This window comes from Heterocephalus glaber, unplaced genomic scaffold, assembly GCF_053883595.1.
Source record: "Heterocephalus glaber isolate CG9 unplaced genomic scaffold, H.glaber_assembly_v1.0 deba00001687, whole genome shotgun sequence".
NCBI classification, from domain to species: domain Eukaryota; kingdom Metazoa; phylum Chordata; class Mammalia; order Rodentia; family Bathyergidae; genus Heterocephalus; species Heterocephalus glaber.
Window position 1 is genome coordinate 20378663 of NW_028258412.1, and position 26967 is coordinate 20405629.

At 42.7% G+C, this 26967-nt stretch overlaps 1 protein-coding gene and 1 pseudogene across 18 annotated transcripts in view; both read left to right on the forward strand.

Annotated features, from left to right (window-relative positions):
* The first annotated feature begins 4461 nt into the window (after positions 1 to 4461).
* The window catches only part of Atxn2 (ataxin 2), a 120703-nt gene continuing 98197 nt past the window's right edge, over positions 4462 to 26967 (forward strand). For all 18 annotated transcript variants that reach the window (XM_087198370.1, XM_087198371.1, XM_087198378.1 and 15 more), the window contains exon 1: positions 4462 to 5005. In XM_087198370.1, the coding sequence (XP_087054496.1) occupies positions 4797 to 5005 (209 nt within the window). In that variant the 5' untranslated portion in view covers positions 4462 to 4796. The remainder of the gene's footprint in view (positions 5006 to 26967) is intronic.
* LOC147822025 (U2 spliceosomal RNA) lies at positions 21555 to 21690 on the forward strand (annotated as a pseudogene).

Consider the following 26967-nt stretch of genomic DNA (forward strand, 5'->3'; position numbering starts at 1 on the left):
AAAAAAAAGACTGAATGCATATGAATATCATAGGATATGTATTTTTTGTGTGTGTGTTTTGTATTATTTATCTGCTGCTGCATAGCAAATTGACCCAAAATTTAGTAGTATACAGCAATATAAGGACTAGGAGTCCAGATTGAGCTTAGCTGGTTGTCTTTACCTCAGGGTCTCTAACAGCACTGAATAAGATGTAGGCCAAGGCTATGGTTATTTGTTTGTTTGAGACAGGGTCTCACTATGTATTCCAGGTTGGCCTTGAACTTGCAGCGATCCTCTGCCTCAGCCTCCTGAGTACTGGGATCATAGGTGTGTGCTACCATGCATGGCTCAAGGCTATAGTTATATGGTGGTTTAACTAGGGGTTGATGGCCTTCCAAGCTCACTCATATGGCTCTTGAAGGTCATTAGGTCCTCACTTCCTTTTGGTTGGAGACTTCAGAACCTTGCCCTGTGGGCATCCCCAGAGGGCAGCTCACAACTTGGCAGCTAACTTTCCCCCAAGCAAGTGAGAAGGCGTCCAAAGCAGAAGCCAGTCTTTTTGTGCCCTAATCTTTGAAGTGAAAGCCATAATCCCTACCGCCCCCGACCCCCTGCTTTTTAAAATTTATTTATTGAGACAGAGTCTTGCTATGTAGTTCAGGCTGGCCTTGAACTATGTAGTCCAGGGTGGTCTCAAACTCACCGCAATCCTCTTGCCTCAGCCTCCTGAGTGCTGGGATTACAGGTGTGCATCACCACACCTGGCTTCTTTTGGTTTTGGGGGGGGGATTTTTTTGGTACTGGGGGATCGAACTTGGGACCTTGTGCTTGCGAGGCAGGCAGCGGAACCACTGAGCTAAATCCCCCGCCCTTCTTTTGGTTTTTGAGACAGGGTCTTACTAGTTCAAGATGGCCTTGAACTTGCTAGTATCCCAGGCCGGCCTAGAATTGAAACTCCCAGCCATCTTCCTGCCTCAGCCTCCCAAGTGCTGGGATCACAGGTATGTGCCACCATACTGGCTCTCACCAGCTTTTAGTTAGGAGGGAGTCACAAGGCACAGGTTATTCTCAGGTGCAGAGGATTTCACAGGGTTTGACCATCAGGAGGCAGGGGTCATTTGGGGCCATCTTGAAGCTGCTTGCCAGATCATTTGTTTTAGGGTGCATGACCATGACATCTCCCTCCCTCTCTTGTTCCCCTTTTCCTTCTAGTGCTGGGGCCTCCTAAGCATGTGCTCCACCACTGAGCTATACCCCCGAACATTTTGATATAATGTAAAACACTCTGATATCAAAATTGCAGTTAGCCACATTTTCAGAGGCCTAGGATTCAGGTGAAGGGTTTGCAAAAAAAGAGATTCCTTAGTTTAGGCAAGTGATCCTTCCTCCAAAAAGAAAAGAAGGAAGGGTATAATATAAAGTTAATGAAAGTTCTTTTGATTTCCATTTTAATGAGAAACAGATATCAAATTTTGTAATAAACATTAACATACTCCAGCCAGGTGTGGTGGTACACCCTATATCCCAGCACCAAGAGGCTGAGGGAGGAGGATCAACACTGAGTTCAAGGCCAGCCTGGACTACAGGGTGAGACTCTGCCTCAAACACAAAAACAATAAAGGACCCGAGTTTGATCCCCGGTACCAACAAAACAAAACAAAACAAAACACAAAAACAATAACAAATTCGCATATTCTAGGTGTAAATATAAAATGGCACTATTACTTTGGAAAAACAGTCTGACAGTAAACTGGTCATGGTGGTGCACGCCTGTAATCCCAGCACTTTTGAGGCTGGGGCACGAGGATCACAGAGGGTTCAAGGCCAGCCTGAAGTAGAAAGCAAGATCCTGTCTCCAATTAAAAAAATGTTTGATGGTAAAAGTTTTTAAATAATACCAAGCATGGTAGCATACACTTGTAATTCCAGCTACTTGGGAGGCTGAGGCAGGGGGAATGCAAGTTCAAGATCAGCCTGGGCAGTTTAGGGATATGCTGTCTCAAAAATAAAAAATAAAAAGAGCTGAGGATGTAGTTTAGTGCAAAGGCCCGGGCTCAATCCCCAGTACCACACTCAAAAAAAGTTAAAAAAATAAGATTACCACACCATCTATTGTAGGAAAATACCCCAAAGATAGGAAGACATACATCCCCACGTAGATCTGTGTTTACAAATGTTCATAGCAACATTATTCATAGTAGCCAAAAACTTGAAACCATCAAAATGTCCACCAACTGGCAAAAAGAGACACAAAATGAACCACATCCATACAAAGGGATACTATTCAGCAATGATAAGGAATGAAACACTGATGTGTGAAGCAAAATGGATAAACCTCAAAAACATTCTGTTAAGCTGAGTGTAAGTACATGTTTGTAATCCCAGTAATTTGGCAGGCTGATTGCCAATTTGTTGTCAGCTTGGGCAACTGTCCCCCCCTCCAAAAAAAAAATGGGGGCCATGGATGAAGCATGTACCTGGCATGTGCGAGGCCCTGGGTTTGGTCTCCAGCACTGAAAATCAATATCAAAAAAACAACTAAACACATCATGTTGAGTGAAAGAAGGTAAGGTAGATTCTATTTGTAGCTACAAAAGACACATATGCATGTGTCTTTTGTGGCCTTGAGCTGAGGATAGAAATCATAGAAATCAGGAGTAACTGCAAATGGGCATAAAGAATCTCTTGGGAGAGATAGATATTTTTTTTTTTTTTTGTACCAGGGATCGAATTCAGGACCTTGGGCTTGCAAGGCAGGTGTGGTGCCACTGAGCTAAATCCACAGCCCAGAAATGTTTTTAAAGTCAGTGGCACTGGTTGTGTGGCTAAATTCACTGAGGATCATGGAACTATACCCAAAGTGGGTGAATTTCATAGCATGTAAATTATGCTTCAATAAAACTGTTAATTTTTTTCTTCAGTAATAATGGATTACAACTTGAGCTTTCTCAGCTAAAATGAAATCAATTTCAGCCATATCAGTTTCAGGCTTTCTTATTCAATTTCTCTTTTTCTTCCCATCTGCTTGGACCTTGGTCCTACAATTGAATTCTGGAAGCCTGGCTCCAGATGTGGCTGTCAAACCATTAAATCAGAGAAACGTGACTGTATTTCTACATGGCTCTTCTATCTCCTCGACCTTCTTATACCTTAGATGGAAAATAAAGCCGATTTCTGATTTCCTACCTTTCAAGTATTTGCTAAGTACCAGGACCATTTTTGCCTAGACTAGGAGGTTAATTTTAATTAAGTTCAATTAGGCTACTAGAGAGACCTGGTTTCATCATTCTGCAAGTTTTTCTAGGTCTCTACCTTTATCTGGACAATTCTAGCAGATTGTGGGGGATTTTGGTGCTTTCCCCCCTACTATTCCTGAAATAGCTTCGCTTTTTAAAAATTTGATTCAGCCTAAAAAAAGTTACCTACTTCCTTCCAGTTTAATTGCAACATACTTAAAAATCGGACTACTGTGCTGGCTCCCTAAATTAAAGTAAAACTTCCAAGGGGTCAAGGTCTAAAGTTCACATTCTTGGGCGATCTGTTTAGTCTTTACCAGGGGAGATCCCCATTATCCATAGCTCTACCAATCACATACATTTCCTTTTGAGTCTCATGAATGAGGAAAAAGAAGTTCAAGGGTGGGAAAATGGGTTCAAATGAAGGTCAGATACGCAAGAGTTTTCGGGTTATTGTGCGGCCCGGGTGGAAAAAGTGGGGGAAAAGTTAACCACGTGGCAGAAGCTCCAGGACGTGGCTCACTCCTGTTTCAGGGACAGCAAGCAGGGCCTGCCTTCGGGGACAGCCGGGGACACTTTAAAAGGCCTACTGTGTGCCAGGCCTTGGGACACAAAACCACGGGATGCTGTGTTCCTTGAGCCTGGCAGGGTTCTAGGTGATTTACACGTTGCAAGACACAGTCTCCGCCCCGAAGGCACTCGCAGTCCATTTTCTAGGTTCTATCAGGTGGGGCCAAGACAGGTAATCCCGCGAGCCCGAGGACGCTGAAGAAACATCCCGGGGGAAGAAACGCTTCCGTCGAGTCCTCTGGGCTAGGCAGGCCCCGAAAGCAAAGACCGACACGCCCTCTCCGAAGGGCAGACCCGCCTCAAAGAGGGCGGAGAGCGGATGCCGGCAAGGCCGGCAGCCGGGCACTCATCCGACCCCGCGAACGCGGCCCAGCGCGGCGCCCGCTCCTCACGTGTCCCTCTCGGGCCGCCTCACGTTCTGCTTCCGCCCGACCCTTCCGACTTCCGGTAAAGAGTCCCCCCCCCTCCCGCACCTCCGCGCCCACCCGGCACCGCCGCCTGGCGCTTCGGTGAGCCAGGCCCCCGATGCGCTCGGAGGCCACAGCTCCTCGGAGCCCCGCCACGGCTCTCGAGCCTCGCCGCCGCGCCGCAGCCAGGTGGCCCGGGCGACGCTCGCTCTCGCGGACGGCGCGGCGCGGCGGGAGGGGCGGCGGCGCGGAGCCGGGCGCGTATCCCTCCGCCGCCCCTCCCCCGCCCGGCCCCGGCCCCGGCCCCCCGCCCTCCGCGCAGCGCTCGCCTCCCTCCGCCTTAAACTGTTTTGGTAGCAACGGCAACAGCGGCAGTGAGTCCCGGCCCGGCTCCCAGCAGCTCCTCGGTCTCGGCGGGCCTCCCCGCCCCTTCGTCCTCCTCCTTCTACCCGTCGCCAGCCCGGCCGCCCCCCCAGCCGCGCTACTGCGCGCCTCCTCGCTCGGCGCCCGTGCGTCCCTGCCGCGCTCCGGCGTCTCCTCGGCGCGCCCGGCTCTCGGCTGTCCCCGCCCGGCGTGCGAGCCGGTGTATGGGCCCCTCACCATGTCGCTGAAGCCCCAGCAGCAGCAGCCGCCCGCGGCTGCCAGTGTCCGCAAGCCCGGCGGCGGCCTTCTCACATCGCCCGCCGCTGCGCCGTCACCGTCCTCAGTCTCGTCGTCCTCGGCCGCGGCTTCCTCCTCCTCCTCCTCTTCCTCCTCCTCCTCCTCGGCGGCCGCGGCGGGCGCAGGCGGCGGGCGGCCTGGCCTGGGCAGGTGGGTGTCGGTGTCCCAGCCCCCTCCGCTGCGGGCCTGGACGAGTCGGGCCCTCGCGTCCCCTCCCCCGCGTCCCACGCCACCGTTCCCGCCCCGCGGCCGGCCGGCTGGGGGGTGGGGGTGGGCCAGGGGTCCCCTTTAGGGTCTGAAGCTCGGGGTGGACTGGGCTCGGGGCGCTGCAGGATTCTTCTGGGATTGTCAGGCCATGTCCATCCTCCTGCATGCAACATCCCCTCCCCCTTCCCCAAACGGTCAAGATGGAGGGACCGGGCAGCCCCCCCCCCCCCCCGGTCTAAGTGTGTGCAAGGGATTCACGAGTTTCAGCAGTTGTCAGTCACTGTTTCACCCTCTTTAAGCCTTCCCCGTCCCATATGGGGAGATGATCCCCACCTCCAGCTTAGATCTAATGTTGGAAGGGTTTTTAAGGCTTTGGTCTGCTCTGCTGAAACATGCTGATTTCCGGGTTGGGGAATGTCGGGGGGCGGGGGACGACAGAGTTAAGACAGTGTCCCTGGTGAAGGGCTCTTCTGAAGTCGTTAGTGTTCGTCCCGCGTGCTCTGCCACCCCGCACTCCCTGCCATGGAGAAGATGAAAAGACCGGGTGAGGTGGGTGGGCAGTGGCCTCCCGAACCCCCTTCTCTTTAACCCTGAGGCGGCGGCGGCGTGGCTAGGGCTCCAGAACTCGCGTGGAACGCCGGGTCCGGTGCAGTCTCCTGCAGCGTTCCGCCCTCCCCCACCTGGGCACGGAGTGGGGAGTGCCTGGCCCCCTCGCCGCCTCCTTCCTTCCCCGCCAGGTCCCCGGCACGCGGGTGGTGGCCGGATCCGCATTGCCGTTCCTAGGCCGCGGAGAAGACGCCTTTGGGTAGCGGTGGGCAATGGCCGGACTTGGGAGATGGGGGCGGCGGGGGTGGTGGCGGCAGGCAGCGGGCACGCTTGCTGCGCATTTTTCCCTAACCCCCGCCCCAATTTCTGAAATTCCTAGGGGATAGGAATTGCAGCAGAGGACACGGTGGGCTTCCCGAAGGCAGGAACGCGGGTGTTTACTTGCGTACTCGCCCCTTCTCCCCTTCTCCTGACCCAGTTTGTGGGGGAAGCTGGAGGCTCGGTGTAGTCCTAGCTAAAAGGGTTTGACTCCGGAGGGTGTGTTTGTGCGGGAAGGCCGGTGGGGGTGGGGTCGGGGTGGCTGTCAGTTCGTATTTCATGAACTAAGAAAATGCTTAGTATTCAGTCGGAGAAGCAACTGCCAATAGACTCCATTCCATTGTGGCCGGTGTCCTTAACTGGGGGAGTGTTACCGGAGCTTACCAAGGGCACGCAAGTCCATTTCTCCTATGCCCCTGTCCATCCGTGTTGCGGGCACTGCTGTTCCTCTCAGGCTGAGGCTTGGTTGGCAGGGCCAATGACCAGCGACCTCCTTAAATAGACAGCCAGGGCTTCCCGTGGTGGAACGGGGATATTTCATGCGCTGAGTTTTCTTTTTGAAAACGCGTTTTCAGCAGTCCATTTCCAAAGAATTTTCACGTACAGCATAAGTAGCTACCTGTCAAGATGAGTCAGAGCTGGGTTTTGAGGAATTCTGCTGTTGGTAACTTCCTCGCTTTGACTTATAACCCCCCAGCTCCCGGTTTCACCTTGTAAGCACTCCGAATACTACTTAGTCCAGCTAGTTCTTTTGAAGTGATCATTTTCCCAGCTCAGTCCATGTACAACCAAGTTACATCATTCTGTAGCTTGTTTCCCGTTTTCAGTGGTGTTTAGTGAGAAAAAAATTTTTTTAATATAATTTTCGTAGAAAAGGGTACGTTCGGTTTTTTTCAAGTATCAGGAAATCTGGCCGAAATATTCAACTTGTTCCAATAATTGAAAAATTATTTTCTTTTTAGGCCGAAAAATTAGATTATAACAAAGAACTTGCTCCAGAGTAGGTTGAATGGTCAAAGATATTCGGGATGTTTTAGTGCTAAAAGTCTGTTACTTGATGCTTCACAAATACTAAAGGTTAATTTCCATTCTTCCTTTAAATTGTTTTACTTGAGCATAAAGTGGAGCTCTTATGCTTTTTACAACGAAGGTGTCTCTAGACCTTTAAACACCTTTTTTTTTTTTTTTTTTTGTGGTCCTGGGGATCGAACTTGGGTCCTTGCGCTTTCGAGGCAAGCAGTGGAAGCACTGAGCTAAATCTCAGGTCCCGGAGCTCTTACTCTTTTTAATGAAGTTTTGTTTAATGATTCATAGGATGTAAAGTTTTACTGTACAACTCTTTGGTTGTAGAATTGCTTCAATTTTTAGTCACTTCACTGGGTTCTTTGTAAATCCATTACAACTGAAATGTTCCTCACTTGTTCTTTGTTTTTAACAATTACAATATGATTCTGGAAGTAAGGGTGAAAAAAGAGGTGTACTGGTTTTGACATGTTTGAGGTAGAATATTCTTGGAAATTGTGAAATTCATGTTTGCTTTAAATAACTGCATATCTGACTTGGTTTTTGTCTATAGATTTGTTTCAAAAGTGGCTTACTCAGTTTTTATCATATACATCTGAAGGTGGCTATTTTATTTTAGGAAGAATGTGATCACATTCTTAAATTTTGAATGTAATTTTACCATAGTCCTATTTTTTTTGGTACTGGGGATCAAACCCAGGAACTTGCAAGGCAGGTGCGGTGCCACTGAGCTAAATCCTGGCCCCATAGCCCTATTCTTATTTTTCCTTTTTACTTTCTCTCTTTTTTTTTTTTTTGGTTCCTGGGATCGAACTTAGGACCTTGCGCTTGTAAGGCAGGCGGCAGAACCACTGAGCTAAATCCCCACTTACTTTCTTGTTTTTATGTAGTTGTGGAGATGGGTATATATTGTATGTGGTTAGCTATCTTCCTCTTAGCATTGTAGTATGAATTCAATTTTTTAATGAATCATGACTGATCTACTAAGTGAAGTTTCTGCTTAACTGTTGTTGAAATTTGCATGTCCACTTTTTTTACCTTTACACAGTTACTTCAGTGGAAATCTTTATAATAATAGCTTTTTGCTTCAGTGTCATTATTTCCTGAGCGAAAGTTCCCAGGAGTGGTTTTACTAGGTCAAAGGGCTTCAGGGTTTTTATGGCTCTTGCTCGCTGTGCCCTATTCTTCAGAAGACCTCACAGTTTTCAAGGCCAAGAAAGTAGCTCTTCATAGAATAGTTGCTTTGTAGCTTGTCAGATGTTGCCGGGATTTTTCAAAGGAAAAGTTGAACTTACTGTCAAATGCATACATACTTACTTTTGCTGGTTATCTGATTTATATGAGTTTGAGTTTGGCTTTTATGAGGATTTAGTGAGAATGTATGTGAAGATGCTTTGAAACCTCTAATCAATATTGCTAATGAAGAAACATAGTTCATCTATTTTGCTGAGGGGAATGGCTCTAACATTTTTCGGCCTTTTGTTCTTAACCCTCCTCTTTCATCTAAGTGTTATTAGCTATTAGCCTATGACCAACGTATTTCTGGGAATTTTTACAATTTCATACATTCGTTTTTTTTTAGGAATTATCATTGGTTAATTCATCTCTCTCCCTTTTATAGTTCCTTCTCTGTGGCTTTTTTTTTTTTTTTTTAATACAAAGTCTACCATATAGTCCAGACTGGCCTTGAACTTACCATGTATAGCTCAGGCTGACCTTGAATTCATAAACCCCCTGCCTCAGCCTCTTAAGCGCTAGGATTACAAGCATGTACAATACAACTATTCCTGGCCCCTTCCCTATTTTTTGCAATAATGGGTTTACAATGTAATTATCTTATTCTTGACTCTAATACATTAATACACATATTTCTTTGGATACAGGATTCAGTGCTATTGGGGGATTGAACTCAGAGGTGCTCTAGCCACATCTCTCCCTTTTTTGAGACAGGGTCTTGCTATGTAGTCCAGGTTGGCCTTGAACTTAACGGCAATCATCCTGCCTCAGCCTCCTGAGTGCTGGGATTACAGGTGTGCACCACCACACCTGGCATCCCCCCTCCCTTTAAAAATTTTTATACAAGCTCTCCTTAAATTGCCAAGGCTAGCCTTGAAACTTGTGGTCCTCCTGCTTCAGCTTCCTCAGAACTGGGATTTCTCAGGAGGCTAAGGCAGGAGGATGGACTCAAGTCAAGACCAGCCTGAGCTACATAGTGAGTCCAAGGCCTGCCTGAACTACACAATGAGACCCCGTTTCACCCCCCCAATAGCAGTGAGACATTCTCATTAAAATACCTTATAAGGGGTTGGGGATTTAACTCAGAGGTTCCTGCTGCCTGCCTCGAAAGTGGAAGGAGAGTTCGATCCCTAGTACCCGCCCCCCCCAAAAAAACCTTATAAAAGGGTATGACACGTCTACATTCAACACAAATTTATTGAACCTCTGTGTATAAGGCAGGTGTAGGTCATGGGATATATTTATGAATAAAACAAAGATGGTTGCTCTGTGGGAGTTTACATTCTGATAGGCAGACAATAAGACATTAAGTCGGTAGCCTGTGTAAAATGTTAGATAAAACTGTATAGGGAGCTTGGGAAGGGGAATGGGCATTTTTGAGACAGTATCTGGCCATGTAGCCTAGCCTGGCCTCCAGCACATGGTGATCCTTCTGGGTTGCTTTTTTAAGTGGATTAGAGGAAGTATTGAAGAGGTAGCAATTGAGCAAAGATTTGAGGAAGAGTCAAGTATTTTTCCATTGCCTTTTTAATCTAGATTAATTAATCATGGCCTCATTTGTAATTTATAAGGTTTAAACTGCACAATCCTTTGTTAAATCATTCTTTTGTGTGGGTGTTAATAACTTCTTTTTTGAAACAGGGTCTTGTTATGTAGTTCAGGCTGACCTTGAATTCACTGCATAGCCTAGCCTAGGATGACCTCGGACTTGTGGCGATCCTCCTGCTTCATTCTCCTGAGTGCTGGGATTACAGAAAGACAGGGTCTTTTTTTTTTTTCTTTTGTACTAGGGATAGAACTCAGGACCTTGTGCTTTCAAGGAAGACCCGGTCTTAATGTGCAGTCCAGTCGGGCCTTAGACTGGTGATATCCTGCCTCAGCCTACAAATTCTTTGGCATGTGCCACCACACACTGCTAATAATGCATTTGGTTAGTACTAAATTTAAAGTTAGACCAGGAAAGTTAATTGACATTTAGGCCATTAGTGGTAAACTGTTAGATGTCAGTTAATGAAAGAGCCATGCTTTTGCCTTTTTTGGGGGGCAGCAGGAATCAAACTCAGGACATTGTGCTTGCCAGTCAGGCTCAGTGCCATTGAGCTAAATCCACAGCCCTTGGCTTTTGTTTTTGGGTTATTTATTTTACCTAGTTTTGTCTTGAAAGCCCCCCCCCCCCCCCATACCAGGGATCGAACTTGGGACCTTGTGGTTTGAAGGCAGGCGGTGGAACCACTGAGCATTTTAAATCCCCGGCTTCTAGTTTTGTCTTCATTCTAAGTACCGTGAGAAAATACATCCTGTAATCCTAGCACTGTGGAGGCTCTTACTAGAGAAGTGAAGTTTGAGGCCAGCCTGGGCTACAGAGGAGGACTCCATCTGGAAAGAAAGAAAGAAAAAAAAGTTGGGTCAAAGCCTATAATTAACGATTCTCTATGTTTGTCAAAAAAGACATCCTGTAGTTGCTTAGAGATTTTGTACTCTGAAACATAGTGAAAACATTTATGGGATCAGACATGGTGTTCCTATTTTGGTTAAATGTAAACTTGTATTTTTTGTTTCTCTCTAATTAGTTACAATTTTACACAGGGGATATTAACTCATATCATAGCTATTTAATAGCCATATGTTTCGACTTAAAGGAGGATCTGATTTTTTTTTTTTGTCCTAAATAGCTACAGCTGTGTTAGAACTAACCAGAGCCGTGTGCGTGTGTGTGTGTATTTTACCTTGAAAAAAATTTTAAGGTTTTAGTTTTCTTCCTAGGATTGTAATTTTCTATTTTGTCTAGATAGTAATACTAGTTTGATATTGTATAAAGAGTTGAACTGAGTGGTACCTAATTCATATGTGACAGTGTCTGTGGAAATATAAGTAGAGTTTATTAGCAAGCTTACCTGCTTTTAGCTGAAAGTATTTGGGTTTTTTGAAAGCATAATGTGGATCATCTATGACTTAATCATACTAAGGTTTTAAGAGGTTACCACTGTTGTCCACTTAGCAAGTATCACTAGAAGTACAAGTTTTTTTTTTCCTTAAGGTCCTTTTGCCTTAGCTGTTGGACACTTCAAAAGTAGGGATGTTTTTCTCAGAAAACTTACTCATCTGTGCGTATGAAGCTAGTATGAAGTCTTTAAATTGTAACATTTAAATCTAGAATATATACTGTAGATACTTTTGAATCCAGCTTTATTAGCGTTACTTATGATTGGAAATAATGTTGAATGTTGAACAAAAGCCATCCAACTCAAGGCTTCCTAGGCAAGTAAGTACTTGCCTAAGTACACTGAGCTACATCCCTAGTCCTGAGTAAGAGGTATTTGCTTATTTTAGTGGTACTGGAGATTCAACTCAGGGCTTTTGCACTGAGCTATGTCTTCAGACCATTTTTTACTTCTTGTTTTGAGACAGGGTGTTGCTTTGTAGTTCAGGCTGGCCTTGAACTCACTATGCAGCCCAGGCTGGCCTCAAATTTATGGCGATCCTCCTGCCTTAGGCTCCCAAGTGCTGGGATTACAGGCTTGTGTTACCACGCCTGGCTTTTTTTTTTTTACTTTTTGAGATAGGATCTTGCTAAGTCTCTTAAGGCTGTGCTTGGAAATTGTGGTCTTTTTGCCTCAGTGTACCAGAGTTCTGGAATTACAAGTATGCCTCCATTCCTAGCTAGAATAAGAAGTTTAAGGGCCGGGGATTTGGCTCGCTGGTTTCGCCGCCTGCTGTGCAAGCAGAAGGATCTGAGTTCGATTCCCAGCACCAAAAAAAAAAAAAAAGAAGTTTAACTACTCTTTGTAGAAAAAAAAAATACTGCAGAGAGATAAAAAATTCCTTAAGAATTAAAATAATGTGTAATTTTTTTTTTCTTTTTTGTACCAGGGATCGTACTTGGGACCTTGCGCTTTTGAGGCAGGCACCAGAACCACTGAGCTAAATCCCTGGCCCTGTATAATTTTTTTTTTGTACCGGGAGTCGAACTTGGGTCCTTCCGCCTGCAAGGCAGATGGTGGAACCACTGAGCTAAATCCCAGGCCCATATAATTTTTTTGAGATGACCACTATTGGAGTTTGTCATTTATTTATTTTTATTTTTTGAAACAAGGTCTCTCTAGGCAGTCCAGGCTGGCCTTGAACTCAGTAATCCTCCTGTCTCAGCCTCCTGAGTGCTGGGACTACAGGTGTGTACCACCATTCCTGGTTTACTATTAGTTTGATGTATGTGATTTTAGAGCATTTGTAAACATAATGGCAAAATGAGATATGATGCTTTTGTTTTATTTTTGTTTTTTGAAGTACTAGGGATTTACCCCAGAACTTTCTGTGTGGTAGGCAAGTGCTCTGCCACTGAACTACTGCATGGAAGCCCTTTTAAAGAGATTTTTGAGTGTCTTCCTTAGTTCCCCAGCTTAGCTTGGAATTGGTGATCCTCCTGCCTTCGCCTGAAAAGTAGCTGGGATTACAGGTATGTGCCAGCACACCTGGCATATGTATGGTTTTGAATTCAGTAGTGTGTATTGGCTTTTTTTTTTTTATGGTACCGGGGATCAATCTCAGGACCTTGCGGTTACAAAGCAGGCACAGTACCACTGAGCTAAATCCCCAGCCCTGTATTTTAAGATATTTATGTATTTTTCCTAAAATAATAGAATTTTAGTGCATGAAAATATAGAAGAAAAATCTTACAAAATAGAAGGGAGAAAATGCCTAAACTTCAGGAGATTAGGTTACTTGCTCAAAGTAACATTTAAGGAACTTTATTACACCCTCCCTTTAAATACACACAGGCAAATATATACACAAGATTCTACTGTAGATTTAAAGAGTACACAGTCAGACAGTTCTTGCCCTTCAGGATATCTTTTGCAACCTTGAGTTTGGCTTGCAAAAAATAAGAGGTCTTATTTCTTTTCTTTGTTTTTGATATATTTAATTCTGTGTGTGTATGTATAATATATAATAAAACCTAAAGTCTTAAATCCTTGGTTTTATTATTATTTTTAATGATTTATGGATCTGAGTTATGAATTCATTGTTACGGGTCTGAGTTTATGAAAACTTGCCATACCTGTTTAACCTTAGGCTTTTATTGACTGACAGTTCTTTGTGATTGTATTTATGTGAAAATTTAAAATTTTCTTTACTTTTTTTTTTTGGTACCGGGGATCTACTTTTTAAAGATTCTTAGGTAGTTTGCTTATAATTTAAGTTTTGGAGTTGAGTCAGGTGGCTGTAAAATAACAGTTTCATGCCATAGAACTACATTTTGGGAATAGAATTGAATGTCATTCTCTAATGGAGTCTTTTAGTTTATGGCATGAGGCTTGTCTATGATGTAATTATAAATGAATATGACTTCTTTTTATTAAGTATATTATAACTGTAGTATGTTGTCGTTTGCAAAGTATTATCTTGCGAGACTTATTCAGTAGTATTGTCAGTGGTCAAATAGTCTCAGCAGTAATTGATGTAAATAGTTAAAATTAATCCTTTTTTTTGTACTGGGAACTGAACCCAGGACTATCTCATAAAGCTACATCCCCAGTGCTTTTTAAATTTTTGAAACAAGGGTCTTGATAAATTGTTGAATTGCCAGGAAGCTGGAGAGTTCTCCTGCCTTAGCCTCCCCAGAGTGCTGGCATCACTGTGCCCAGTTTTGTTGTCTCTCTCTCTCGTTTTGTTTTTTGAGACAGGGTCTCGCTATGTAGTTCAGGCTGTCCTTGAACTCACTGTGTAGTTTAGGCTGGCTTCGAACTAGTGACAATCCTCCTGCCTCAGCCTCCTGAGTACTGGGAATCACAGGGATGTGCCACCACACCTGGCTTCTTAGAGCCTTTTTCAGAGCTCATTTACTTTTTTTTTTTTTTTTGGGTACTGGTGATTGAACTTGGGTCCTTGCGCTTGCGCAGCAGGCAGTGAAACCACTGAGCTAAATCCCCGGCCCAGAGCTCATTTACTTTTAAAAAAATTTTATTTATTTTATTTTTTTGGTACCGGGGATTGAACTCAGGACCTTGCGCTTGCAGGGCAGGCGCGGGTGCCAATGAGCCAAATCCCTGGCCCATCATTTACTTTATATTTTACACATGATTATACTTAGATTTTTAAAAAATGATTTCTATATTGCCAGCAAGTTGAAAGGTAAAATTTAGAGAATCAAGAACTATAATAGGATAATAGTTACGAGGCTGGTAAGTTTAAACACGTACAAGGGCTGGGGATTTAGCTCAGTGGTTTCGCCGCCTACCTTGCAAGCACAGGGACCCGAGTTCAGCCCCGGTACCAAAAAAATAAAAATAAATAAAATAAAAAACACATAGAAGAGCTCAAAAAATATATCATCTTGGGAGTTTTGACTATAATTTTATAGCTCTGTGCCTAAGGTCCAGGGGCATTACTATTTTATAGCACAATGTAGTTAATTAATGTGCTTCTAATGGTGACTTATAAGGTAAAAGTTAAATTGTTTTTTGTATCTCGAACTATTTTTTATACTGCAGGTAATAGCCCCTTAGTAGATTGTGAAATCACTTTAGTGGGTCATGACAAAGCATTTTTAGAAAAAAGAATAAAGAATGTTAGAATGTAATGCATTATTAAGGGTAAGGATTGTTTTAAACTTACACTTTTAAAGTGTAATTTTTCATTGATGTAGTAAATAATTACTGCTTTAGAGATGGAAATACAGTAAAAGAATTGCATAATTGTTTTGAAGTTTTATCTAGAGTATGATTGTCAGATTTAGCAAATAAAAATACAGGATGTTCAATTAAATTTGGATTTGTAGCACCGGGCATTTAGCTCAGTGGTGCTGTGCCTGCCTCACAAGTGCCAGGTCCTGAGTTCAAGCCTCGGTACCAAAAAATTGGATTTGTAGGAGCTGGAGATGTAACTTAATAATAGAGTGCTTGCCTATCATACTGAAGACCCTGAGTTTAGCCCCTAGCATCACCAAAAAAATCTGTAATGAATATTTTTAAAAATTATAAGTGTGTCTCAAATTTTATGGATCAGAATTACTATCTGGAATGCAAATCCCCACCCCACCCCAGGGGCAGGGGAGATCAAACTCAGGACCTTGTGCTTGTGAGGCTACGATTCAAATGTAAATGGACTTTTTGTATCTGGCAACCAAAGTCTAAACTAGAATTTTGGCTCACCGCTTAGTAACTAAGCTTTTGGGCAGCTTCTTTAGGTTGACTACTGTATCTGTTTGTTGGCACTGTGCTTGGGACATACTATGTGGTTGGATGTTTGAATGAGTGAACAGGCAAGTTGCTCTCAGCTCAGTTTCTGTGTCTAGTAAAGAACACATTCTTTAAAAGTGAGGCAATGAGTTCTCTTTACATTTCATCCTTGGCACATAGTAGGCTTTTCATTAGAATCATGCTTATTTGAAGTTGGTAGGGGTCTAGTGGTCTGTTATTACTCATTCTGTGATTCTGTCTACAAGTATGGAAATTTAAGGCCGAGCAGATTATTTGCCAAAGCCCCAAACCTGGCATTAGAATCAGGTCTACTTTCAGTTTTCTTTTCTTTTTTTTACCTTTCTGTGTGTGCACTGGGATTGAACCAAGTGTTTCGCACCTGCTCTGCCACTGAAGTATACACCCCCAGCCCTACTTTTTTTGGTAATATGTTTGGTTTCTTAGTAAACTTTCTGATTGTTTGCTCCTTGTCCAGACACTTACTAAGCTGATCTACAGACTCTGTAGGCGTAAGAATCTTCTCAAAACATCTTGTTTTGTTTTGTTTTTTGAGACACAGTCTTGCTATGTAGTTCAGGCTGGTCTTGAACTCCAGGCAGTCTTCCTGCCTCAGCTTCGCAAGTGCTGGGATTATGGGTGTATGCCACCATCCCTGGCTCAAAACATCTTTCATTGTGTCCTGATTATATTGAGAAACTTTTAGTGGCTGTCATCACTGGTGGAATGAAATCTACACTATTCAGTTTTTCAATCAAGTCTATCCACAGATTGAGCGCACAATACTCATTCTTTAATGTACAACAGAGTCTGCCAATCTTATCTTTTTTTGAGGGGTGGGTAGTGCTGGGGATAGCACTTGGGGCCTTTACACTGAGCTACCTTCCTAGCCCTTTAAAAAATTTTTATTTTAAGACAGGGTCTTGCTAAATTGTCCAGGTTGGACTTGAACTTGGGATCTTCCTGCTTCAGCCTACGAGAGTGCTGGAATTACAAGCATACTATACCATGCGTGGCTCATCTTGACCTCTTAGGCTAGTCTTTTTTGGGAGGTGGTGTTGAGACAAGGTCTCACTGTGTAGACCAGGCTGGCCTTGAACTCTAGGCAATCCTCCTGCTTCACAAGTACTGGGATTACAGACGTGCACCACCATGCCCAGCTTTTAAACTAATCTTTAAAGGCTTAGTCCAAAGATTGTCTCTTTTTTTTTTTCTTTTTAAACAAATGGATACTGTTTAACTTTATTTATACTAAAAGAAATGCAAAACAGTACAGCCAGGTACCATTTTTTCACACACCAGGTACAGAGACCTTCTCTTGCATGCTATCTTACCATTGGAAAACATGCTTTTTCCTCAGTTGTCCCATAGCTTTTGGAACGTGTCATTCATGTGGGATTCAGTGCACAGTGCCTTGCGTATAAGTGCAGCAGCTCATTCAGCTAGACACTTGGGTTTAGGGCAGTGATGGCAATCTTTTTAGACCTTTCAGTTGATGAAAACAGCCCGCCACAGCATGCATGCTATAGGTTTGCCACCAGTGGCTTAGGGTGAACTCTGAGAAAGGGCAGAGTTACACCCCAGAACAGAAGTGGGATAACACCAACAAGATTACTTTTTGTTGCTGTTGATGGTCAAATTCACAGTTAACCATCTCTGTTTTTAAAATCTCCATGGTGTACTCTGTTTAAATTTTATTTTTTAAGCTCTCATATTCAACTGCAGCAGTAATGATATTGACAGTGTGTCAGAACAAAAGCATTTAATTATGGTAGAAATGGCAAAGTTTTAAAAATTGTAGGTGGTAGGAAAGAGGTGGTTTAAGACAGGACAAATTCTGAAGAATGAGCAAAAGTACCAAAAGTACTGTGTTTATTCAGTGATCAGTGGAAGATAAAGAGAATCAGTGGATGAAATGGGAAAAGCTTGGCAATTTTTAGCAGATGGTATGAATTTGGGAGAAGGCTACATTCAGTTACAGTGCAACTGCTGAAGCTCATCAGGACCCACACACATTGTTACACAGTCACAGTCCATTGGATGGAGAGTAAGCAGTTTTCAGTGACATTGGAGAATAAGAGAAGGTTGTCTTTTGGGGTGAGATGTCCAACAAGGTTTGTTTATTGGGCCTATAAGTTTCAAAGCCTTGTGTCTACTTTGAATTTAGGAACAAATGGATTTACAGAAGGGATTTTGTGTAATGCACTATGAGTAAGCTCAAACTGCTACAGACTTTCGTGGTAGATTATATGTTAGCTTACTGAGGCTGGTTGTGATAGTGCACGTGTGTAATCCTAGCACTCAGGCTGAGGCAGGAGGATCATTTTGAGCTTGAGGTCAGCCTGGCCTACATAGTAAATTCAAGATCAGCCTGCACTACTACATAGGGAGACTTTGTCTATAAAAACTCCCCCAAAAAGTTTATCGAGGTATAATTTACATAAAATTCACTCTTATTACGGTTCTTAAGTTTTGATAAACATACATAGTCATGTAGCCACCACCACAGTCAAGGTATTACTATTCCTTGTGACTTTTCAGTGAGTCTTCTTTCCCAATCTAGGGAGTCACTGTTTTATTTCTTGTTCTTATACTGTAGCCCCTTTTTTTTTTTTTTTTTTTTTGTATGGGGGATCAAACTCACGACCTTGTGCTTTCGAGAGGCAGGTGGCAGCACCACTGAGCGACATTCCCGGCCCTTTTTTGTTTGTTTTTTTTGGTACCGAGAATCAAACTCAGGTCCTTGGACTTGTGCAACAGGTGGCAAAACCACTGAGCTAAATCCCTGGCCCTTTTGTTTGTTTTTGAGACAGGGTCTCGCTGTGTAGCCCAGGATGGCCTCGAACTCATGGCTATACTCCATCCTCAGCCTCTCAAGGGCTGGGATTACAGGCATGTGCCACTATACCTGGGTATACTGTAGTGTTTTTTCTAAAATGTCATGGAATCACAGCAAACTGCCTTTTGTGCCTGGCTTCTCTTTTGTACCATTATACTTGGCAGTGTTTTGGGGGTTTTTTTTTTGCCATGGTCTGGCAAGATCTCACTCTAGTTTGGGCTGGCCTTGAACTTGTAGCAATCCTTCAACCTCAGACTCTTCAGTGGTGGAATTATAGGTGTGTACCACCATGCCAGGTGATGTTGAGCATCTTTCATGTGCTCATATATACTATTTGTATATGATCCGTTGGTGATGTGAAACTGTGGGATTTAACTTGTTTGGAGATACTTGCATTGTCTTCTAGATTTAGAGCACTTTGTGTGTTTAGTAAATGGTCAGTTATTTATTGACTTTGTGAGTATTTGTTTGATGATGGGCATGCCATTTTAAAAATTATCATCATCATTATTTTTATTTGTTTTTTTGAGACAGGATCTCACTAAGTAGTCCAGGATGGGCTCAAACTCATTGTGTAGTCCAGGCTGGCCTCAAACTCAAGGCGATTCTCCAGCTTCAGCCTTCCAAGTGCTGGGATTACAGGTGTGCACTACCATGCCTGGCTATTTTTTATTTAGTTTGGTTTTTTGAGAGAAGGTCTCACTGTGTAGTTCAGGATAGCCTTGAACTCACTATGTAGCCCCGGCTGACCTTGAACTTGTGGTGATCCTTGTGGCTCAGCCTCCAGAGTGGTGGGGTTATTGGTATTTGCCACCACCCCCAACCCTTTTTTTTTGGTACTAGGGATCGAACTCGGGTCCTTGCGCTTGCAGGGCAGTCAGCGAAACCACTGAGGTAAATCCCCAGCCCCCCGGCCCTTTTTTTAAAAGTACCTTACGTTTGTCAGACTTCAGGATGGAGTAGTAAGACAGATGACATAAACAGGGTAGACAGGAGGAAAGTTTAAACTGTTTTTTGTTGCCTCGTACAGAGTTGTCTATGTTTACTTCTGTTTTATAAAATCTTGGGAGTTCTCCTAGGTTAAGAGGAAGAAGATTGGCCATTTTTATTAAAAGGTAGGCCCTTGTATGAGCAATCTAGTATGCTGCCAAAGGTCTTGCTTCTTTTAATCCCTTTGGGACAGCCACTGGCTACTTAAATCAGTATGTTAGAGAATCCTTTTCTAAGCTTGTTATAGCTTATTAGGGTCATGATGGAAAAGGAAGGAAACAGTTACTGAATGGACCCCACTGAGATATTCTGCTAGGGCATATGTATAATGAATCTCATGTACTTACCACCTAACTCTATTGGATAATCTGTTATTCCATTCCCATTTTACACCCAAGGGGACTAAAGCACAGAGAAGTTAAGGGCCTTATTTAGATTCACTCAGCTAGAGATGGAATGTCTTGCTACCATCATGTTGAGGATCTCTGGTAAGTACACACAGGTGAGAACAAGAAAAGTAGTGGTAGAGTTAAGGAGTATTACGATTATTTTCTTATTTAATTAACCAGGAACTTGAGTTATTAGCTTCATGGAGTGAATGTACTCAGTAGGCTCCTCAGGATAAAAACTAGAGAAAAAGAACCTAGTGTGATGGCGAATGCCTGTAATCCTAGCACTCCAGAGGCTGAGGCAGGAGGACCATAAGGAGTTCAAGGCCAAAAAAAAAAAAAAAAAAAAAAGTTCAAGGCAAACCTGGGCTACATAATGAGTTCAGGGCCAGCTTGAACTATAAAGGGAGACCCTGCCTCAAAAAAACAAAACAAACAAAACCAGAAACAAACCAACCTAGAGAAGAAAATGAGGAATTTGCATTTATGACACATAAGAAATTTAGTTACTCATGGTCTGTAATGGTGTAGGAAGTCTTTATATTTTTTTAACCCAGTCTTAAAGGTCAGGAATACGTAAAAATTTCTATTTATTATAAAGGGTTTTTTTGGTACTGGGGATCAAACCTGACCTTGAGCTTTCAAGGCAGACATGGTGCCACTGAGCTAAATTCCCGGCCCTATAAAGTTTTTTTTTTCCCTTGTAAAACATATAAATTGTTGGGTATGGTAGTGAACAGTCAACCCTTGAATCCCAGCAGTTGGGAGGTTGAAGCAGGATTGAGAATTTGAGGCCAGCCTGGGCTACAAAGCTAGGGAAATTCAAGGGAAGCCTGGACTATTTGGTGAGACCTTGTCTCAAAAAACAAAAATATAAAACTCCTACCATTTCTCAGCCAAGTGGTGATGGTAGCACTTTTTCTGGAGAAAAACATTTAGATATTAGCTGGGCATGGTGGCACACACTTATAATCCTGGCTCTTGGGAGGCTGAGGCAGGATGATTGCAGCAAGGGCAGCCTAAACTACATAGCAAGACCCTGTCTCAAAAACAAGTTTGTTGGGGGCCAGGGATTTAGCTCATTGGTTCTGCCACCTGCCCCGCAAGCGCAAGGACCTGAGTTCTATCCCCGAACCAGAAAAAAAAAAAGTTTGTGTGGAACTTTTTGGGGGGGGGGAGGGTACTTTTTATTATGATAGCATGTTTTGTCTGCCTCTTAGGTTTCAGAAAGTGCCAAGTGCATTGCTTACATAGCCTTACAATAGACCCATCCTGTCAGGCTGCTCGTGCAGTATCCATCTCACACATAAGGAAGTGGTAGTTCAGATAAACTAAGGAACTTGCCCCCAAGGTCAAAGAGCGAGGAAGTGATGGAGCTGAGATTTTAACTCTCCTAATACTTTAAAAGGTGTGTGTCATTGGGAATTTAACCCAGGAGCCCTCTACAACTGAGCTACATCCCTACCCTTTCTAATTTTTATTTTGAAACAGGGTTTTGCTAAGTTGCCTAGACAGGCCTTGAACTTGGGATCCTCCTGCCTCAGCCTCCCCATTAACTAAGATTACAGGCATATGCCACTGTGTTTGGCTAAGCCTCTAAAATAGAGCTGTGCAAAATAAAGCTGATAAACAATGAAGGGCCGGGGATTTAGCTCAGTGGTTTCGCTGCCTGCTACCCAAGCGCAAGGACCCGAGTTCGATCCCCAGTACCAAAAAAAAAGTCAATGAAAAATACAAGTCGTCATTGTTAGCCATAAAATGGCTTCAGTTATCTGTACCTTAGTCCTAGCTGTTCTGTTTGTAAATATGTCTGAATGCAAAAGTTTGTTTATAATTTTTTTTTATTTTAACGTTTGGAAACTGGTATAAATGGTAGTTTTATGCATCTGCCTATTTAACCAATAGTCCATTGTAATTTATAATTATGTAATTTGAACTAAGTAGTATTATATCATGTCATTGCTTCTCGGCCTTTTGGCTAAGATCAAGTGTAGTATTATATCATGTCATGAGTTATAGTGTTTGTGGCTTGGTGTAAGGACCCAAACACCACTTACAATATTTCTGTAGGAAAATTAAGAGTGTAGAACCCAGTTCACTCTTTTCTCCGGTTTAGTTGCTTGTGGAGGCTGCATGGACTGGCTGCAAGGACACAGCGAACAAGACTAGCAGCACACACTCCAGAAGGAATGGGTAAAATAGTTACAGAAATAATTGCCATCATCTGTGGCTTTCAGGAAATCCTGGTTTTGCCAAAGGTCTTTGTATGGACCAAAAAATGTCAGGAGATAATATATTCTCTTTTTCTTTCTTTTTTTTCCCCTCAGTACCAGGGATCAAACTCAAGACCTTGCGCTTGTGAGGCAGGCGTGGTGCCACTGAACTAAATCCCCAGCCCTAATATACTTTATTTTTAATGACTATAATACTTAAATTTTGCCCACCAGTTTATCCTAAACCCTGCCCTACACACACACTGGGCATTGAAGCTAGAGGCTCTTGCATGCTAGATTCAGAGCCCTTTTTTTTATTTTTTGGTACCAGGGATTGAACTCGGGTTCTTGCACTTGCGCAGCAGGCAGTGAAACCACTGAGCTAAATCCCCAGCCCCCAGAGGCCTTTTTGCAGTAGGGTCCTGTGAAGTTGCCCAGACTAACCTCAAATTTAGGATCCTCCTCAGCCTCCTGAGCAGCTGGAATTACAGGTGTGTGCCACCATGCTCAGCTTAGTTGGCTTTATTCATTCACTCATTTACAGTATTTATTTAAACGGGTCTCACTATGTAGCCCAGGCTGGCCTTGAACTTGTGGCAATCCTGCCTCAGCTTCCTGAGTGCTGATATTACAGGCATGTGCCATCACTCCTGGTACTCACTCTGTCTTCTTTTTTCGTTCAGTACCAGGGATTGAACTCAGGACCTTGCATGGTGCTACTGAGCTAAATACCCAGCCCTCTTCTTTTTGTTTTTAATTTAAAAAATTTTTAGTTTCAGATGTAAAATGTTAATTTTGTCTGTCTGTCTGTCTGTCTATCTATCTATATATATATCTATATTTTGCAGTACTAGGGATTGACTCTAGAGCTTTTGTACTGAGCTACATCCCCAGCCTTTATTTTGTGACAGGGTCTTACTGAATCACTGTCCAGGCTGAGCTCGCACTTGAGATCCTCCTGCCTCTGACTCCCAGAATTCTGGGGTTATGGGCATGTGCTACCATGCCCAGGTTTCTAAGTTAAGGACACATTTCCCTGTTTTTCCATAATAGCTTGCTAAAAACTACAAGAATAAACAGATTGACATTTTCTCTCAAACTACTTTATGGAGAATGCCTAAAGTTATTTTCTCTTTTTACCTGTCAAACTTCCTTCTATTTGGCAACCTTTTTATTTCCTTACTCAAATCCCAATTTTATAATTCAAAGCTTGCATTTGAGATAATTCTAACTCATCTTTATTTTACACAGGAGCAGAAGCTTAAATGGCTTGTCCAAAGCCATACAACTAATATTTATTTAGTATCTCAGTCTCTTTGTTACTTTGTAATATAGGGCAAGTTGTTTAACTTATGGTTGGTTTTCTTCCTGTATAAAATGGGGATGATGAGGACTTAAAATATTACTTATCTAAAGTGTGTTAAGTCAAGGCCTGTCATGTAGTACATGCCTAGTAACTTTTAGCTGTTTTTGTTCGTTTTTTTTTTTGAGACAGAGTCTCGCTATGTAGTTCAAGCTGGCTTTGAACTCACTAGGTAGCCCAAGCTGGCCTGAAACTCTCGGCAATCTTTCTGCCTCAGCCTCCCAAGTGCTGGGATTATGGGATGTGCCACTATGCCTGGCTCCAGTTGTTCTTAACATGTTTGGAAGCCACTAAAAACTGCATGAAAACTTAAAGCTGAAAAATGATTGGTAGAGGGTTTTATATAGTGCCATATGATTGGATGCAGCCTAACATTCTGTTAAGATTGTATATTGTTTATTAATTCAGTGAAAAGTTGAAGTTGAAGTTGACTGGGGCATTTAGAAAGATGAGCGAAACATCATCTCTGTTTCCAAGTTACCCCATGTAGTGGCAAAGGCAGGCATGCAGTTAGTATAAAGTGCTAGCACTGAGGAGTGAGTGAGTGACTGCCTCACGTGGGCAGTTTTATCTTTACAGAAAGTTCTGTTGGACAGTATTGGTTCCTTTGTTTTGTTTTGAGACATTGTCTTGCTATGTAGTCCAAGCTGCCCTTGAACTCACTGTGTATCCCAGGCTGGCCTCAAACTCATGGAGATCCTCCTGCCTCAGCCTTCCAAGTGCTGGTATACAGGCATGAGGCACCATGCCTGGCTTGTTGGACAGCATTGGACTAGAGCCCTAAGATCCCATTCTACCTAGGTCTTACAGAGTTTTTGATACTCTTGATCAGGTATAATACCGCATGGGTTCATGACTAAACTCGTGAACCTTCCTCTTAAGTAAAACTGCATATGGACAGGTTTTTTTTAACACTAGTGTGTGATAGAATGTGATGACAAAATATCAGTTAACAGTTGGTAAGCATTTAATGTATTAGACTGTTTTAAGTCAAGCTGTCTTTTTCTTAAAAGTCAAGTTGTGTATAGAATATCATTTAATGTTCATAACCTTATGAAAAGATACTTTTTTTTGGGAAAAGGTAGTATTTTTATTCCCATTTTGTGGTGAAATTGAAACACAGAGAGCTGTAGTCATGGGGTTGGAAGTCACAGAGGTTGGAAGTGATAGGGCCAGAATTTAATACCAAGCAGTTTGCTAGAGAAGTGAAATTAGTTCTTGTGTGGATAGTAGTTGCTTTGAAACAGTGATTTATTAGAATTTTTTTTTTTTTTTTTTGGTACCGGGGATCGAACTCAGGACCTTGCGCTTGCAAGGCAGGTGCCGGAACCACTGAGCTAAATCCCTGCCCCTTGAAACAGTGATTTAAATGATTATATGGCTCTATTAATCTGGCAGTTCTCTGAATTCAGAGTTGTCAGCTCCCCTCAGTTTGCTAAAAAATGAAACTAGCTTTGTTATGTTTGAGCTGTCATCTGTTTCCTACTTCACCTCCAGGAGACATTCAGTATGTATTAGAATGTCTAATAATAATAATACCCTGAAGTGGGAAGAATGACTCTCACTAAGTGAGTTAACTGTAAGAGCTGGGTTTCAATGTCTAGTTTTTAGCTAATTGTGTTTTTTCTTAATCCGTTTATGTGGAAGATTGCTATTTTAAAATTTTTGCATGAAATTCATATACATTATCTAGAAAAATTCAAGGAACAAGAATTTTTTTTTTTTTTTTTTGGTACTGGGGATTGAACTTGGGTCTGTGCACTTTCGAGGCAGGTGTCGGAACCACTGAGTTAAATCCCCGACCCCAAGGAACAAGAATTTGAAACACAAAAATGGAACAATAAGGCATCGAAGAGTTAAAGCTTTAGTATAAAAAGAGAGACTGAGCTGGGTGGTGGCATAAATCTGTAATCCCAGTACTCTGGGAGGCTTAATTCAGCAGGATTTCAAGTTCTAGGCCAGCCCTGGCAATTTAGTGAAATCCTATCTCAAAATTTAAAAACTAGAGGGACCGGGGATTTAGCTTAGTGGTTCTGGCGTCTGCCTTGCAAGCGCAAGGTCCTGAGTTCGATCCCCAGTACCAAAAAAAAAAATTTAAAAACTAGAGCTGGGGATTTAGCTCAGTGGTTCCACCACCTGCCCCAAAAGCGCAAGGTCCCGAGTTCAATCCCCAGTACCAAAAAACCCCCCGCAAAACTAAAGGAAAATTGAGGATGTGACAGGAGGGGGTCGGGGAAGAGGAGAGAAGAAGGGAGGTGAGAGAGATACGGAATTAGTTAATCCTTGTCATCATTCACATAAACTATACTGTAGATTTAATTTATTCAACAATTTAGAATAGAGTTGGCCTTCTGTATCTGCAGGTCTCTGGATTTAACCAACCACAGACTAAAACCTGCTCAAAAATATTTGATGCAGGGCATGGTGGTCCATAACCTGTAATCCCAGATACTCGATCCTGAGGCACGAGGGTCATTTGGGCCTATGAGTTTGACACCAGCCTGGTAACATTGAGACTCCTGTCTGAAAAAAAATTTTTTGAAAAATAATTGTCTGTATTGAGCATACATAGACTGTGAAGAGATCATTCCCTAAACAATAACAACTGCCTATGTAGCACTTATATTAAATATTATACATAGCCTAGAGGTGATTTAAAGTATATGGGAGAATGCTAGATTATATATAATTACTGTGCCATTTTATAGAAGGGACTCGAGATCTTTGTATTTTGTTATCTGTGGGGTCTTGGAACCAGTCCCTCCTGAGGGATGACTGTACTTAACTATACCAGGCTATTTTCTTGGTTTGTTTTGTTTTTGGTTTTTTTTTGGTACTGGGGATCGAACTTGCGAGGCAGGCGCCGGAACCACTGAGCTAAATCCCCGGCCCTACCAGGCTATTTTCTTAAGTCCTGGGCACGCATTGGTGAACTACACAGACTGAAAGATCGGTCCTTGTGAAGCTTATATTCCCTGTAGGTTGGGTGGGTATAGTTAGGAAATATGTGAACACACAATAAATAAGGTAGTTTCAGATACTAAGTAGTATGATGTACTAAGTGTTATTAATTGTAATAGTGGTTGGGGAGCTGCTTTAGATGGCATAGTCAGGGAAGGCTTCAGGTAACATTTAAGTTAAAATCCAAATAATAAAGAACCAGCCATGTGACTAGGGGGGAAGAACATTCTTACATCTTTACCAGAAGGGGTTGGAAGTATGAAATACTCTACTGTGCCAGAGAAAATAATTATATAACTACTCTGATCAGTGAAAACTGATTGTAAAACTCTGTTAACCCAGGCTTATTGAAATAGCGTTAGGAACCGGTGAATAACATGTAGAGGTACAGTGTTGAAAAATGGTGGTGAATGAGCAGAATGGTGAAAAATGAAACTAGTAAAATGTTTTATAATTAGACTGTATGGTGGCAGTATCAGAAATTTCATCCCACTGCAAAGTTTGAAACAGTAATGGGAGATTTTATCTTTATTCACTCATTTATTTATTTTTTGAGACAAGGTCTCACTGTGTAGTCCAGGTAACCTTGAACTCACTATGTAGCCCTGGCTGGCCTTGAAATTGAGGCAATGCTCCTGCCTCAGCCTCCTAAGTGCTGAGATTATGGGCATGCACCACCATGCCTGCCTGGAGATTTTATCTTTAAACTATTTAATGTTGTTAGAATGCCATTAGATTGCTTATATGTATATACACTTGTAAATAATAATAGTAACAAAACAAAGAAAATATACATACAGACATACAGCGGTACCTCGATTCACAAACTTAGTT